Source organism: Ctenocephalides felis, unplaced genomic scaffold, assembly GCF_003426905.1.
Source record: "Ctenocephalides felis isolate EL2017-DRISC unplaced genomic scaffold, ASM342690v1 CF-g0.4_SCAFFOLD_03573, whole genome shotgun sequence".
Lineage (NCBI taxonomy): Eukaryota > Metazoa > Arthropoda > Insecta > Siphonaptera > Pulicidae > Ctenocephalides > Ctenocephalides felis.
The window spans coordinates 12038164-12054201 of NW_020539727.1; the positions used below are offsets into that span (position 1 = coordinate 12038164).

Consider the following 16038-nt stretch of genomic DNA (forward strand, 5'->3'; position numbering starts at 1 on the left):
TACATCAATGATTTTCTTCCTACTATGAATTTTCAGGTGTATCCTCAAATCCTTCGATTCAGTAAATCCCTTATTGCATACTTCACATTTATAAGGACGATATTCATAATGAATCATCGTGTGTCTTTTCAGATTGCATAATAGAGTGAATGTCTTATTGCATATACTGCATTCATGGGGCCGTTTTCCATTGTGCTTCAGCATGTGACGTTTCAGATCACTTGATTTCGTGAATGACTTATTGCATATACTGCATTCATGGGGACGAAGTCCATTATGCACCAGCATGTGTTTTTTCAGGTTACCCAATAGTGTGAATGTCTTATTACATGTGTTGCATTCGTGGGAGCGTACTCCATTGTGTGTCAGCATGTGGATTTTCAGATTGCTTAATTGTGTGAATGTCTTATTGCATATATTGCATTTGTGGGGACGCTTACCACTTTGAATGAGCATATGACTTTTTAGGTTGCTTAATTTTGTGAATGTCTTATTGCATATATTGCAGTCGTGGGGGCGTACTCCATTGTGTATCAGCATGTGACTTTTCAGATGACTTGATAGTTTGAAAGTCTTGTGACAGATTTCGCATTTGAAAGGGCGTTCTTTGCTATGACTAGTCTTGTGAACGACCATATGCTCTTTCAATTGATGTGATTCTGGAAATGATTGAATACAAATGCCACATTTATAAGAGGATGTCTCGATTAAGTCCTGTTCGACTTCTTCTTCTAAGGAAACTTCGGACATCTTGGATCTTCCTGAACATGTTTCATCGTCCTGAGAACACGATTCAGATTCCACAATAGCATCAGGATCATCTAAATCATCTTCTTTTCGGGTTTAATTTCTTCTACTGAATATTCAGGTGGTTCAATTTTAATTGCCTGATGATTCATAGACATAATTGTTTCTTCTGTCATTTTTGAATAATTTCACTGCTTATACTAAATATCATAATCAATTTTAATCAGCAATTGTTTTCTAATTATTAATTCTAACATGATAGTGCTATTAAACTCAAAACTAAGCATGCTATTAAAATGATATATGAACCCATACTAAAACTACCATGCAAGTAATCATTCGAATCATAAAATTCAAAGCTTTAATCATTTTGTTAAGTAATTTGAGATATCTTGGGTAATGAAGGTTCTCCAATAAATACATTCGTGCCAGGATAACTTATAACAGTTATAAATAATAGCTAATTTTGCACAAACTGCAAGTCACATTTGGATTCGCCGAATGTCAAATATTTCTTGCACAACTAACTTAAATTATTTCTAAAGTACTCACTTCACGAGAGGGTCCTCCTAATTGCCATGTTTTCCGAACCAAATCCGAGAATAAAATGAATCTTCTTATATTGAATGAATTAAAGAATGAATTCTTATATTGTCTAAGAAAATGAATTGTTTATTAATTTCAGGTTAACACTTTTTGACAGCAAGTCATAGATCTATATAAAGATGTGACACTGCAGAGTTTTCTACCGATCGTAGATGGCGCAAACTACAGCGCCAATTTTGAATTTAAATTCTAACAAAAAAACTTTTATTATTATAACCATCATAATATAAATTTAATTACTATACTAATCATACAACTAATATATTATAAATAAATATGATAAATTGTCAAGGTGCTCAAAGTACTTGCTTTAACATTATTTTAAATAAATTATTTCATGTTAAATCTCATTTGTAACACATTGCAAATATAAGAAGTATTATTGTGTTACTTATTTAATATTGTACAACTTTAGCAAATATTTTATTTATATTAAACTAAGTTTCGAAAGATATAATACTTCATTTAAAGAAATATAATAAAAATAAAGTCATCATGCTTTGTTTTATATGACAAATTTGTAGTTTACAATTGTAATATTGAATTATATAAGGTTGCTGCAGATTAGTATAATGATAGAAAATATTATAAATTTATTTCTAACTTTATTAATCAAATACTTTATTAATAAAAAGAAAAAAAAGCTGGATTAATATGAATATATTTTATTAATATAATATGTAAAAATATTTAAAAAAAAAATTATATTTGTAAAGTTGTGAAAATGTTGTAAAAAATATATAAATATATTTATATATATGGCCTAACTGCCTTAGTTTGTATGAGAATTGGATATATAAATGTATATATTGATTTATACATGATTATATATATGGCCTAACTGCCTTAGTTTGTATGAGAATTGGATATATAAATGTATATATTGATTTATACATGATTATATATGGCCTAACTGCCTTAGTTTGTATGAGAATTGGATATATAAATGTATATATTGATTTATACATGATTATATATATGGCCTAACTGCCTTAGTTTGTATGAGAATTGGATATATAAATGTATATATTGATTTATACATGATTATATATATGGCCTAACTGCCTTAGTTTGTATGAGAATTGGATATATAAATGTATATATTAATTTATACATAATTATATATGACCTAACAGCCTTACTTTCAATGGGAATTGGATATATGAATTAATATATTGATTTATACATGATTATATATGGCCTAACTGCCTCTCTTTCAAAGGGAATTGGATATATAAATGTAAATAATAATTTATACATGATTATATATGGCCTAACTGCCTTAGTTTGTATGAGAATTGGATATATAAATGTATATATTGATTTATACATGATTATATGAGGCCTAGCTGCCAAAGTTTGTATGAGAATTGGATATATAAATGTATATATTGATTTATACATAATTATATTATATATGGCCTAACTGCATTAGTTTGTATGAGAATTGGATATATAAATGTATATATTGATTTATACATGATTATATGTGGCCTAATAAATAAATGTATATATTGATTTATACATAATTATATATGACCTAACAGCCTTACTTTCAATGGGAATTGGATATATGCATGTATATATTGATTTATACATGTTTATATATGGCCTAACTGCCTCACTTTCAATGGGAATTGGATATATAAATGTAAATAATAATTTATACATGATTAAATATGGCCTAACTGCCTTAGTTTGTATGAGAATTGGATATATAAATGTATATATTGATTTATACATGATTATATATGGCCTAACTGCCTTAGTTTGTATGAGAATTGGATATATAAATGTATATATTGATTTATACATGATTATATATGGCCTAACTGCCTTAGTTTGTATGAGAATTGGATATATAAATGTATATATTGATTTATACATGATTATATATGGCCTAACTGCCTTAGTTTGTATGAGAATTGGATATATAAATGTATATATTGATTTATACATGATTATATATGGCCTAACTGCCTTAGTTTGTATGAGAATTGGATATATAAATGTATATATTGATTTATACATGATTAAATATGGCCTAACTGCCTTAGTTTGTATGAGAATTGGATATATAAATGTATATATTGATTTATACATGATTATATATGGCCTAACTGCCTTAGTTTGTATGAGAATTGGATATATAAATGTATATATTGATTTATACATGATTATATATGGCCTAACTGCCTTAGTTTGTATGAGAATTGGATATATAAATGTATATATTGATTTATACATGATTATATATGGCCTAACTGCCTTAGTTTGTATGAGAATTGGATATATAAATGTATATAGTGATTTATACATGATTATATATGGCCTAGCTGCCTTAGTTTGTATGAGAATTGGATATATAAATGTATATATTGATTTATACATGATTATATACGGCCTAACTGCGTTAGTTTGTATGAGAATTGGATATATAAATGTATATATTAATTTATACATGATTATATAGGGCCTAGCTGCCTTAGTTTGTATGAGAATTGGATATGTAAATGTATATATTGATTTATACATGATTATATATGCACTAGCTGTCTCGGTTTGTATGGGAATTGAATATATAAATGTATATATTATTATAAATTTATTCCTAACATTTCTCAAATATTTTATTAACATTAATTGTAAAAAGTTCTCATTCAGGAAGTTAACTAAATAAAAAAAACTTGATAATATGAATATATTTTATTAAAATATGATGTTCAAAATATTCAAACATTATTTAACTTTGTAAAATTGTGAAAAATATAAAGTATAGACAAAACACCATTCGAATATGTTATGAAGTACAAATGTTTATATAAATTGTTTAAAAATAATAGTTAAACCTGCGGCAGCAAACCTGAAGCAATCATTGATAACATTGTTTGTTTACATTTATAAAACATAGAAAAATAATTCATATTGTAAACCTCTTCAAAAATTAATCAATAAATCTAAATAAATCAGTAAAAGACATTTTCAACTCATGAATAAAACGTCTCAAAAACATACATTTTTTCTTCAATACTCAGATATGAAAATAAAAACGTCAAAACTTTGTTGAAAATAATCCGTGGATAGATCTTTGAATATTTGATATTAAAATAAAAACAGCAAGACTTTGCCTCATATCAACAGATATTCACTCTTTTCGAACGAGTCAAAAACACACTTTTTCTTTCAATATTTCAAGTCAAAAACTCTTGTTTTGCTTGAATTGTAAGTTATATTTTACTTTTGTTTTGCATTTTGTGAAATAATAAAATAAATGTCTTCAAATATATATCTTGGCTCTATAAATTAGAGATTAGAAAAATTAGATTGTTAGTTTCCTATAATAAAATTTTTTGACTTTTAGTCAAAAAATATTTTTAAATGTTTTTAACAGGAATAAACAGCACAAACTGTTTACTTTTTTTTTCAAAAAGTCAGTTTAGAAATGTTCATAAACTTTGTTATATCAAATGTTTATTTATTATTGTTAATATAAAGAATCCATAGATTTTAAATATTTTATTTCAAGAAATTTTAATATAACATGCCATCAGCAGCAAACATTTTGCTATAAAAATAACAATATCGTGGCAGATAAGATTACAATAACTTGAAATATTAACAAAAGTGGCAATTCTTTATTTGAATTTTATTTGAACACCTTTCCTTGGTTGAACTTGCGTCCGTTCTTATCGGCACCTTCCCAGGAGAAGTATTGCTTGACTAATTTCTTGGTCTCTTCTGATTTGGGGTCCAACTTGACCCAGTTGTAGGTTTCATAGTCAATTTGCCAGTCGGGGGAAAGCTGAAATAAATGAATTTTTTAGTAAATATTTTGGATTTAGATTGTAATGTATTTTTTTTAATATAAAGTATGTTTGATAGTAACAGTATTTCAACAATATGTGTCGTTGAAAAATTAAATGTTACCATCGCTTACTATATCTCTTTGAGTTACAGTAAAGATGAATGTAGTCATCAAGACTGCCTTTGAAAGAGAAATATTGAAGTTTATGCTATCAAATATCAAGCCTGGTTCTTAATACACTAGTCTTGTGATTATTATTTTAGCGAACTAATTTAATGTAATTTAAAGTTAATATTAAACTTTCTTCCAAATCCAGAACTCAAATTGAAATGAAGCTAAATAAAAATAGTGTGATCAAATATATAATATAAATAAATAGATCAAATAGAATAAAAATCAAATAAAATTAATAATGAATGAATATGAAATAAAATGAAGTAAAATTAAAAAGAAATAGAATAAATAAATAATAAATAAAATCAAATAAAAGTAAGACAAAAATAAAAAAACGTGAATAAATAAACGTTAAACGAATATTAAGTAAAATAAAAAACAAGGCAAGAAGAATAAAAATAAAGTTAATTTAATTAGGTTTTAATTTTTGAAGTACTTAAGTTATAATTAAATAAAATTTGAACAAAATAAATATAAATTAAAATAAAGTTAATTATATGGTCAAGTAAGATATATAAATGAAAATCAATTAGAATTAATTAAATTCAAAGAAAGATAAATAAATAGCAGTTAAAACAAAATAATTGAATAAAATCAATTAATGAGAAAGTAAAATAAATAAGTCAAAATAAATAAATAACTAAATAAAATTAAGTAAAATAAAATAAAATCAAGTAAAATGAATAAAAATAAAGTTAATATAATTAAGTTAAAAATTGTAAGTTTAAATTAAATTAAGCAAAATAATATAGATTATAAATTAAAATGAAAGGGAATTATATAGTCAAGTAGAAAAATCTATTAAAATTAATTTAAATTCAAGTGAAATAAATAAAATGAACAAAATTAAATAATGGGAATAAAGTAAAATAAAAGTCAAATAGAATGAAGAAAGAAAGGTTATGTCAAGTAAAGTGAATAAAAAGAAAGTCAAATAAATCAATAAATTAAAATTAAATTGTGAATTGTATATTAAAGTAGAATATGTGAAAAGAATTAGTTAAATTGAAGTAAAATAAATAAAAAAAAAGATCAAGTAAAATTAATAAAATAAACTAAAACAAATTAAAGTTAAATATAACAAATAACTAAATAAAATCAATAAGTAAAAAACAAAATAAATAAAATCAAGTAAAATAAAAAAACAAATAGAATAAATAAGAAATAAGGCAAGTAGAAAAATGAAAAATAATATAAGTTAAAAAAAAATCAATAAAAAGAAATAAAGTTCAATTATAGTTAAGTAAAATATATATAAAAAACAATAAAATTAATACAGATTGGAAAATAAGAAATAAAAATCAAGTAAAATTAATGAGAATAATAAAAATGAAACCAATGAATGTGATAAAGAAAATTTAATAAAAGACAAAAGCAATAAATAAAAAGATAATAGATTTAAATTAAAAAAAAAAATTGTAACTAAATTTTAATTAAATTAAGCAAATTTAAATAGATTTAAAATTTGAATAGCAAATAATGTCAAATAGAATAAATCAATGAAGTTGAATAAAATTTTATAAAAGTCTAATCAATTTAAGTGAATCCATAAACAAGTCAAAAATATGTAGTATTTATTTAATACTCACATTGAATGCTAATTCTTGGCCCCTCCATACCCAAACACCAGAAATGCTGCTGTTATTGTCTTCACCGAACAGACATACAGATGAGAAAGCCTGCTTTCGCATCTTGTCCAAACGTTGGAACATACCTACATAGAAAACACAGATTACATTTAAAAAACAAATAGGAGAATTAATTTTGCATTGATTAATTTTTTATCATTTACCTGTAATCAAATTACAGCTCATGAACACTTTAGTGAGTTCATCATTGTATTTGTATTCTCCAAACCAGATGGAATAGTTTTCAGGATCGAACTTTTCCCAGAAGTATGGCACGGATTTGCTCTCATCTTCGTTGGAGTAGAATCTTTTGAAGTCATCCATGTTGAATGTACTAAAATAATAAAAAAATTAGTAATGTATAGATGAAACTTATACAAATTTTTTGGGGAAAAGAAAATTTTGTTTGGTAGCAATTTTTTAAATACAATCCAGTGTATTGGATTTTATTTTCTTGCTGCTGACCATTTGCTATTTCTCTTTGAGTTACAGTGATGGTGAGTAAAAGTCACCAAAACTGCCTTTGAAAGAGAAAATTAAATTTATTGTCAATTTATTAAGGTATAAAAATGTATTGCTTTTTTTACAATAAACTAGAATACCCCCTTAAGGTAAAATACCACCTACTACTGATTTTATACAGCGTCGGCCTCAAAATATTTGAAATTTATTGTCATTCCTGAATATATTTAGTTATTTACTAAAACTAAAATTGAAATAGCAAATCTTTTACCCCTTTGGCAGAGAATCGAAAGGATCCTTGCTCTTGGGTTCTCCTGCAAGTGCAGCTTCAGCAGCATCCATCTCTTCAGCCGGTTCCTCAGCTTTAAGTTCAGCTTTTGGAGTCTGCGGCTTCTTTTCCTTTTTATCTTTCTTGGGCTGAACTGCACCAGACTTAGCTAAAAACAGTAACAGATATAAAACAATTGCATTGAACACAATTAGAAAAAAGTTGTGTAAATAAAGATCAGGTGGAAAAATGTGAATCACATTATTATCATACTTATATGGAACGGTAAGTTTAGTCATCATATTAATAAAGTGAGGTTTACAATTTATATTATAAATTATTTACCTTGTACTTCGGCGAACTTCTTGGCATCAAATTCTCCCATTTTTGTGCAAAGTGTGAAATTACCAACAACAGATTTGACTTGTGGTTGGTTTAAGATAGTTGTAAACCACCTTGTGACTGATCCAAATGGAGCACGGAAAGATGGTTCAAGCACATGCTGCAAAATAAATGCGCAATTATAATATTTATTTACATAAACTAAATACTAATGTATTTGGTTCATCAGGTGGAAAAATTGGAATCACATTGTTGTTGTCATACAATATGGAACGGTGTTTTGTCATCATTGAAAGATTTTTAATAAATCTAATATTTAAATATTAGTAGTTTACCTGGTACAGATGAAGTAATGAGCAAAACACACTGATATCAGCCAAAGTTATTCTTTCACCGACGAGATATGTGTTATTTACTAAATGAGTATTGAGGACGGAAAGGGCACTTTTGACGTCTTCCTTTGCACGGTCAGTAGTCTGGAAACAAAATAATAAAGAATAAATTGCATTGTAATAGTACAAAAAAATAGATTAATATTTTTAGTTATTTTTATATAATTGTTATTGTTAAAATACTAACAATTAGTTAACTAAAAACTTATTTAACACTTAATTGTGAAACAAAATATTTCTTTCATTAAAATACCAAAAAAAATTGTGAAAGCAAATACTTATATTGCAAAAATAATTATCAATTTGTTTGAAAAAAAAAAAGTAATATAAAACACTTATAAATTTGTAATATAAAATAACCTAAAATTTGTTAAAATACTTTTGTATCATAAGTATTGTAAAGCTTAAGTTGTTTAAAAAATTACTTGCAACTATTTATATAATTTATATTTAAAAATAATTAAACTTAAATATAAATAGGTTTATAGTAAATAAATTAAATAATAAATGAATAAGTGATAATAGTTAATAGTTAAATTTATATTAAATTTGCGAAATATTGACTTGAGCCTTATTATATCATACTGATAGTTTGATATAAATGAATAAATATGTAAAGGTCTTCATTATTTTCCTTTGACATGTTCAGAAAACATGGTCTTAAACTGATTTAGATTTTTAAAATTACAAATGTGTTGGTTCATTCTCTTGTAGCTATATCGCAAAATTTAACAACAATTACAATCATTACAGTGGTGAAATCACCATACAACTGCTCAGTTATAATAAAATTATTGTAAAAATTACATTTCACATTTAATTTGAGCTCTATCAAAACTTCTACAGAAAACTTTACATTGTCTAAAGAGTGCTAAGCAGATTATTCAGCTAAATAGTGCCAAATTTTTCATAAAGACGATGTTACAACAATATTACGAACAAGATATCAAAATCCATGATAATTCACACGCTAATAATGAAGGTGAAGACTAAGAAGCAGCTAAAAAGTTTAGTCTAAAGGATATTAAAAAAAAACTCCAGACTTAGCTAAACAGTTTATATTTTACAAATAAAGATTCAAGAAGTCTTTCATAGACTTCTATTGAAATGAATACAAAATTTTCAAATTTTGCAAGCAAACCATATAAAAATATTTATATGAATCTCGAATCAAAGCAAGTATTTTCAAAATGAGTTTTTGCAAAAAAAAAAAAGCAAAAATGGATCTGAATACAGAAAAATGTTTTAAGAAAAAGGGTATCTTCCTGGCTCAGAAAAAAAAATATATTTAGCCAATTAAATGCCATGTTTTTTTGAATTTGTTGAATACAAAAAAAATGCTCAAAGAAAAAAGTATATTGCTAAAGAGATGTTCTTGTAATCTACGATGTTAATGAATTTTTTTATAAATTTTGGAACCTCTCTTTGAGTAAATAGGAAGTTACCAAAAAAAGTTATAAGTTTAATCTAGGGAATATAAAAAAACCATAAGCTTAGGCTGAGTAAGGATTTTTTTCAAATAAAGTAGCTTTAAATGAAATTCGCACAATCGAAGATATTTATATGAATTTTGAATCAAAGCAAATATTTTCAAATTGAGGATTTTCCCATAATAAAGTAAGTATATGGAGCATTTTAGCATAGTAAAAATCCACGATAATTAAGAGACTATTAATAATAAGTGAAGACTAAGAAGTTGTTAAAAAAATCTAGAATATGAACTATTATGATATTTTTCAAATAAAATGAGCACAAGATTTTCAAATTTCACAAGCAAACGAAATGTATATGAATCTTGAATCAAAACAAATATTTTCAAATGAGGCTTTTTTGCATAAAAAAGCCAGTATGGATGATCTGAATACAGAAAAATGCTCAAAGAAAAAGGACATATTGCTAAAGAGATGTTCTCGTAATCTGCAATATTAATGAATGTTATAAAAGAAAATGAATATATTGACCTTTACCATATGTTTTTTTTGAATTTTGGAAACTAACCTCTTTTTGCACTAATCTTTTGTTTTGTATACAAAAATGGTTAAGTTTTTGTAACATAACTCAAGTCACATGGAGCTTAACTGCACGTTACGGTAAAATCAAGGATTAAAATAAAATACTATTAGTTCAAATACTATTACTTATGTTGCATACAATCAAATTTTGAATATCACCCATTTCATTTAATCTAATTCAGATAAATTTATCCTTTAACAAGTTTGTATTACCCCCTGCATAGTGAATTAACAATTTTTTATAATCTATCATCTTCTACTTACTTGCTTATTGAACTGCATTATTCCCAAAATTGGGAACACCCATGCACACGATGGGGGCACGATCTCTCCATTGCCAAAATCTACCCATTGTAGAATTTGAGCCTTTTCCAATTCGGAGGCGCCACGTAGTTGGGCATTTGATACTAAAATTATTAGTCAGTTAGTATAAGTTAATGAAAAAAAAAGTATTTATAGCTTACCATAATAAGCAATAGCATCGCTGCCGCTTAAGTATTTTCCATCGTTGCTTTCGAACGCTGGAACCTAAAAATAAATAACAATATGGAGTCTGCGTCAGAATATAACCTTAAAAACCCGGCATTGTTTGCTAATTAAATTAAACTCACCTTTCCCGCAGGGAACTTCTTGAGGAACGATTCTGACTTATTCGTCTCTCCGAATGCAAAATCGGCTGCTACTTTAACATTAGCACCCGAAAATTTGGCAGCGATTAAACTTTTGTAAGCACGGAAGTTCTCGGGGTATGTATACAAAGTCTACAAAAGAAAAGTCAATATTTTCATCAAGCACTTGCACAACAAATGTATTTGCACAATATTGTGTACGGATCGCGTAGATACTATCGGATGATTAGTAATAAAATAACTTACGCCAGACGCCATGGCTGTAGTTGTTGCGGAAAAGGAAGATCGAGAGAGTGAGGCCGAACCCAGTCGATTTGACAGCCAAGAAGGCAGCGCACATGTACGGACATGTTTGCAACCTCGCGAAGTTAGCAATCGAATGGAAAATATCGATAACTAGACATCGATAATTCAAACCAAAATTGAAACATTAGATGTTCCAAAACTTTTGTTTAAATTAACATAATTAGTGCTAATCAGCATAATTATTTTGCTGACACCACTTATTGCTCTTGTAACAATTCAATTTTCGAAATCAAATTCGAGAAAATCTATTTTATTTACATATTACTTTGAAATTGGCATAGATTTTAAACATATTTGCCTATGCATTTAAGCAAATTGTTATTTGCAGTATTGCAAATTCCAACATAATATTTATTATTTTTGTATAAATTACTCAAATGCATAAATAAATAGATTAATGCAGCATTTTGCCTTAAGACAAGTTGCATGAACTTTCTGGTATTTGCAAATAATAATTTTATTTATTTATTTATAATATTTTATAATACTGTAATGTTTTTACACAAACACAAGCTTGGAACATAAATTGGTGCAAAAATTTTTGAAAAAGGACAATTTTTACCCAAACAAATATTTTTACCAATATAGGTGTTCAACAATTCTGAATCGTACAGAAAATATAGAATTAGCAAGTCAAATTTTCTGAAGAATGCATAAACTTCTTCTTCGAGAAGCTAAAAAAGTATGAAAAGTCATATTCTTTGTCATTGAAATAATATAAAATTTCTCATTTTTAAAAAATGTATCATTAATTAAATTATATATATATATATATATATATATATATTTAATAATAATTAATTTATACATAATTAAATTATATATTAACTTGTTATACTATGGCTAAAATAATAAAAACAGTTATGCCTTTTGGTTTAAGTTTTTCTATTTAAAACTCACATGCTACAAATGCGTTCTAGAATAATAAATAACAAAATAAATAATTTTCAGGTACTTCAAATTTAAATTTACTGCTTAAATGACTAATGCTTTTTTTATTTACTTTACTATTATTTTTATTACAAGGTATTGAATAATAATTTTAAACTTAGAAAAATGCTTATTTATTTATAATTCTTATGCTAATAATTATAAAACTTCAAATTTTAGTTTACGCATTTTAATTTTAAACTCAATCCCAGAAGAAGTTTCTCATTTTCAAAAAAATGTATTATTAATTAAATTATATATTTACTTCTTGTGCTAAAATAATAATAATTTTTATGCCTTAAAATTTGTATTAAAACCTGTAAAACTCACATAATCTAAATGCATTTATAATTAACAATAAATAACAAAATAAATAATGTTTAGGTATTTCAAATTTAAATTTACTGCTGAAATGACTAATGTCATACATATGCACTTACCTTCACTTTAGTGCTTGAAACACAATTTTAAACTTTATTTTAGAAAAAATCCACATTTAATTACATATCTTATGATAATAAATATAAAATTTTAAAATTTAGTTAAACCTAATTCATAATTATAGTAATTTATAGATTATAATTAATTTTCATATATTTCAAATTTAAATTTACTGCTAAAATGTCTTGAGTCAGTCATGTGCTCTTACCTTTACCATCATTATTATTAGACGACACTAAATTAAAAACGTTTATTAAAAACAAATAACACTCATTTAGTTAGTTAGAACTTTAATGCTTTTGATTTCAATTAGGTTTATGGCTTTTTATTTCAAACTCAAATAATACGCTGAAATGTCTTGAGTCAGTTATCTTTAGCATCATTATTATTAGGCGACACTAAAATAAAAACGTTTATTAAAAACAAATAATACTCACATAGTTATAGTTAGAACTTTAATGCTTTTAATATCAATCAGGTTTAATTTATTTTTATTTCAAACTCTTAAAACATTTGTCATATTTCAAATTCAAATTTTTCGCTGAAATGTCTTGAGTCTGTTACCTTTAGCTTCATTATTATTAAACGATAGTAAATTAAAAACATTTATTAAAAACAAATAATACTCACTTAGTTAGTTAGAATTTTAATGCTTTTGATTTCAATTAGATTTAACATCTTTTTATTTCAAACTTTTACAACATTTGTCATATTTTAAATTCAAATTTTCCGCTTAAATGTTTTAAGTCAGTTATGTGCTTTTAACTTCACTATCATTATAATTAGACGGCACTAAATTAAAAACTTTTATTAAAAACAAATAATACTCACTTAGTTAGTTAGAATTTTAATGCTTTTGATTTTGTTTAGGTTTAATATCTTTTTATTTCAATCTCTTATAACATTTGGCATATTTCAAATTCAAATTTCCCGCTAGTCAGTCTTGTGTTCTTAACCTTTAACATCATTATTATTAGACGATACTAAATTAAAAACATTTATTAGAAACAAATAACACTCACTTAGTTAGTTAAAATGTTAATGCTTTTAATTCCAATTAGGTTTAATATCTTTTTATCTCAAACTTTTATAACATTTGTCATATTTCAAATTCAAATTTCCCGCCGTAATGTCTGCTGTCAGTGATGTGCGCATACCTTCACCACCATTTTTACACACGACATTAAATTTTTGAAATTAAATTTCATTTGAAGAAGCACTCGCGTTCTATTAAGTTCTCAAAATATCCAATGATATTTAGTTATTTATTAATTACTATCGATATCTTGGTGGTCAGAATCTGGGTGCATTTCCATTTCGTCAGTTCGTATGTTTACCATTCGTCAGCAGTCGTCGACCTTCAGTTTGCAATCTTGTTGTGCACCCAGATCGATTGTTTGACCCAGCGCACCCAAAATTTCACATATTTCTGCAGAGTGCCTAAAACGAAACGTTGCAATTGACATTTAGACAAGTAGTTGATAGAAATTTCAAAAAATGGTAAGTTGCTCGTTATGATAGTTTTAAACAAAGTGTTTCATTAGAAGAATTGATCTATTGTGCTATTTTAGGATTACAATCGCCAGCCGCAATAATATGTATTTATATCCTTGTTTTTGTTTCAGGGAAATGAAACTTCACTGCCAATGGAGCTCTGCTCTAACTGTAAGTAATAATTGACTTATGTTAATAGAATAACATTGAAAAATTAATTTTTGACTTAATCTGGATAACTTTGTGTAAAAGCTACATTTTAAAATATTGTTCTTACTTGTTGCTTACAAATTATTTAAAAATATTTTTTTATATTGTTAAAATCATTACTAGGTTATTAATTTATTATTTAGACATTCAGGACTAATGTGGATGAATAATTATTTCATTCTCAAAACCATTTATTAAAACCAAGAAATAAAAGAAAATAGGTTAGGAGTTCCTTGACCCGAAGAACTTTCTAACATGGAAATGAAATTGAAATTGATTTTTAACTCGAATTGTTATAAACTTTATTGACATTGCTTTATTAACAATGTGCAATCGAAACGATCTTTTAACTATATTTTGTCAAAAATTAATTGATTTGTCCAAATCAAATTTTATCACAATATTTCATATATATTCTTTTGGAAGCAACATTTTACGATATTTTCTTACTTGTTGCTTACAAATTGTTTAATTATTCTTTATATTATTTAAGGTTATTAATTTATTATTTAGATGATTTTATTTTCAAAACCATTTATTAAAATCAAGAGAAAAGGGAAAATACGTTAAGAGTTTCTTGACCTGAAAAACTTTCTAACGAGAAAATGCAATTGAAATTGATTTTTGACTCGTATTGTTCCTTTAAGGCGTGCAAGAATTCATTAACGTTGTTCTATCAACAATTTGCAATTGATACTGACTTTTAGCTATCATTTTGTCAAAAATTAATTGATTTGTTCAAATCAAAGAAGTTTTATCACAATACTCCATATATATTCTTCTGGAAGCACAATTTCAAAATATTGTTCTTACTTGTTGCTTAAAATTCTTTTAGATACTGTTATGAATAATAAAAAAAATTGCTGAATGATGACATATACCGTGTCGAAACGTATAAATAAATAGATCATTATTTATTGTTCTTTTAATTGAATGATTGGCTGCAAATTAACATTCAAGTATATATATATATATATATATATATATATATATATATACATATATAATGGTGGTCCTTAATATGGATATTTTCAAATTTCTTTGCTCCCAGGTGCTCAAATGCTTTCAAATTCTCTGAAAGTTTTAGCCCTTAATGTCAATTTTAAGATAGTCCACGCTCTATCTCTAACATCTATATCAAGGACCACCCTGAATATATACAATTATCTACATACCTTTACCAATTTCTAACATTTATCTTTTTCCTCTCCAGTTGATGCCGATGAGATACGACGTCTGGGCAAAAGATTTCGCAAATTAGATTTAGACAATTCAGGTGCTCTGAGCATCGATGAATTCATGTCACTGCCCGACCTCCAGCAGAATCCACTGGTCCAGAGGGTCATCGATATATTCGATTCGGATGGGAATGGTGAAGTGGATTTCAAGGAGTTCATTCAGGGGGTGTCTCAGTTTAGTGTTAAAGGAGATAAATTATCAAATTAAGATTCGCTTTTAGAATATACGATATGGATAATGATGGGTTTATTTCTAATGGAGAACTTTTCCAGGTAATAAATGATAATGGATATATATATATATATATATATATATATATATATATATTAGTGTGGTTCTTAATATGGATATTT

The 16038-nt window shown here is 26.0% G+C and overlaps 3 protein-coding genes and 1 pseudogene across 3 annotated transcripts in view; 2 read left to right on the forward strand and 2 right to left on the reverse strand.

Annotated features, from left to right (window-relative positions):
- LOC113389519 (zinc finger protein 271-like) overlaps nucleotides 1-1396 on the reverse strand; it is a 3386-nt gene extending 1990 nt beyond the window's left edge. The window contains exons 1-2 of the mRNA XM_026626547.1: nucleotides 1300-1396; nucleotides 4-947 (exon numbers count right to left, since the gene is read on the reverse strand). Of these exons, the coding sequence (XP_026482332.1) occupies nucleotides 4-750 (747 nt within the window). The 5' untranslated portion in view covers nucleotides 751-947; nucleotides 1300-1396. The remainder of the gene's footprint in view (nucleotides 1-3; nucleotides 948-1299) is intronic.
- LOC113389432 overlaps nucleotides 1-16038 on the forward strand; it is a 290888-nt gene that overhangs the window by 23768 nt on the left and 251082 nt on the right. The gene's annotated exons all lie outside the window — the stretch shown is intronic.
- On the reverse strand, nucleotides 4932-11388 carry LOC113389429 (elongation factor 1-gamma-like). The gene is made up of 10 exons (XM_026626461.1): nucleotides 11312-11388; nucleotides 11048-11197; nucleotides 10901-10964; nucleotides 10701-10843; nucleotides 8368-8508; nucleotides 8036-8192; nucleotides 7694-7859; nucleotides 7125-7294; nucleotides 6922-7046; nucleotides 4932-5155 (listed from the first exon to the last, which is right to left on the reverse strand). The coding sequence occupies exons 1-10, from the start codon at nucleotides 11321-11323 to the stop codon at nucleotides 5000-5002; spliced, it is 1284 nt and encodes a 427-aa protein (XP_026482246.1). The 5' UTR covers nucleotides 11324-11388; the 3' UTR covers nucleotides 4932-4999.
- The window catches only part of LOC113389520, a 4564-nt pseudogene continuing 2532 nt past the window's right edge, over nucleotides 14007-16038 (forward strand).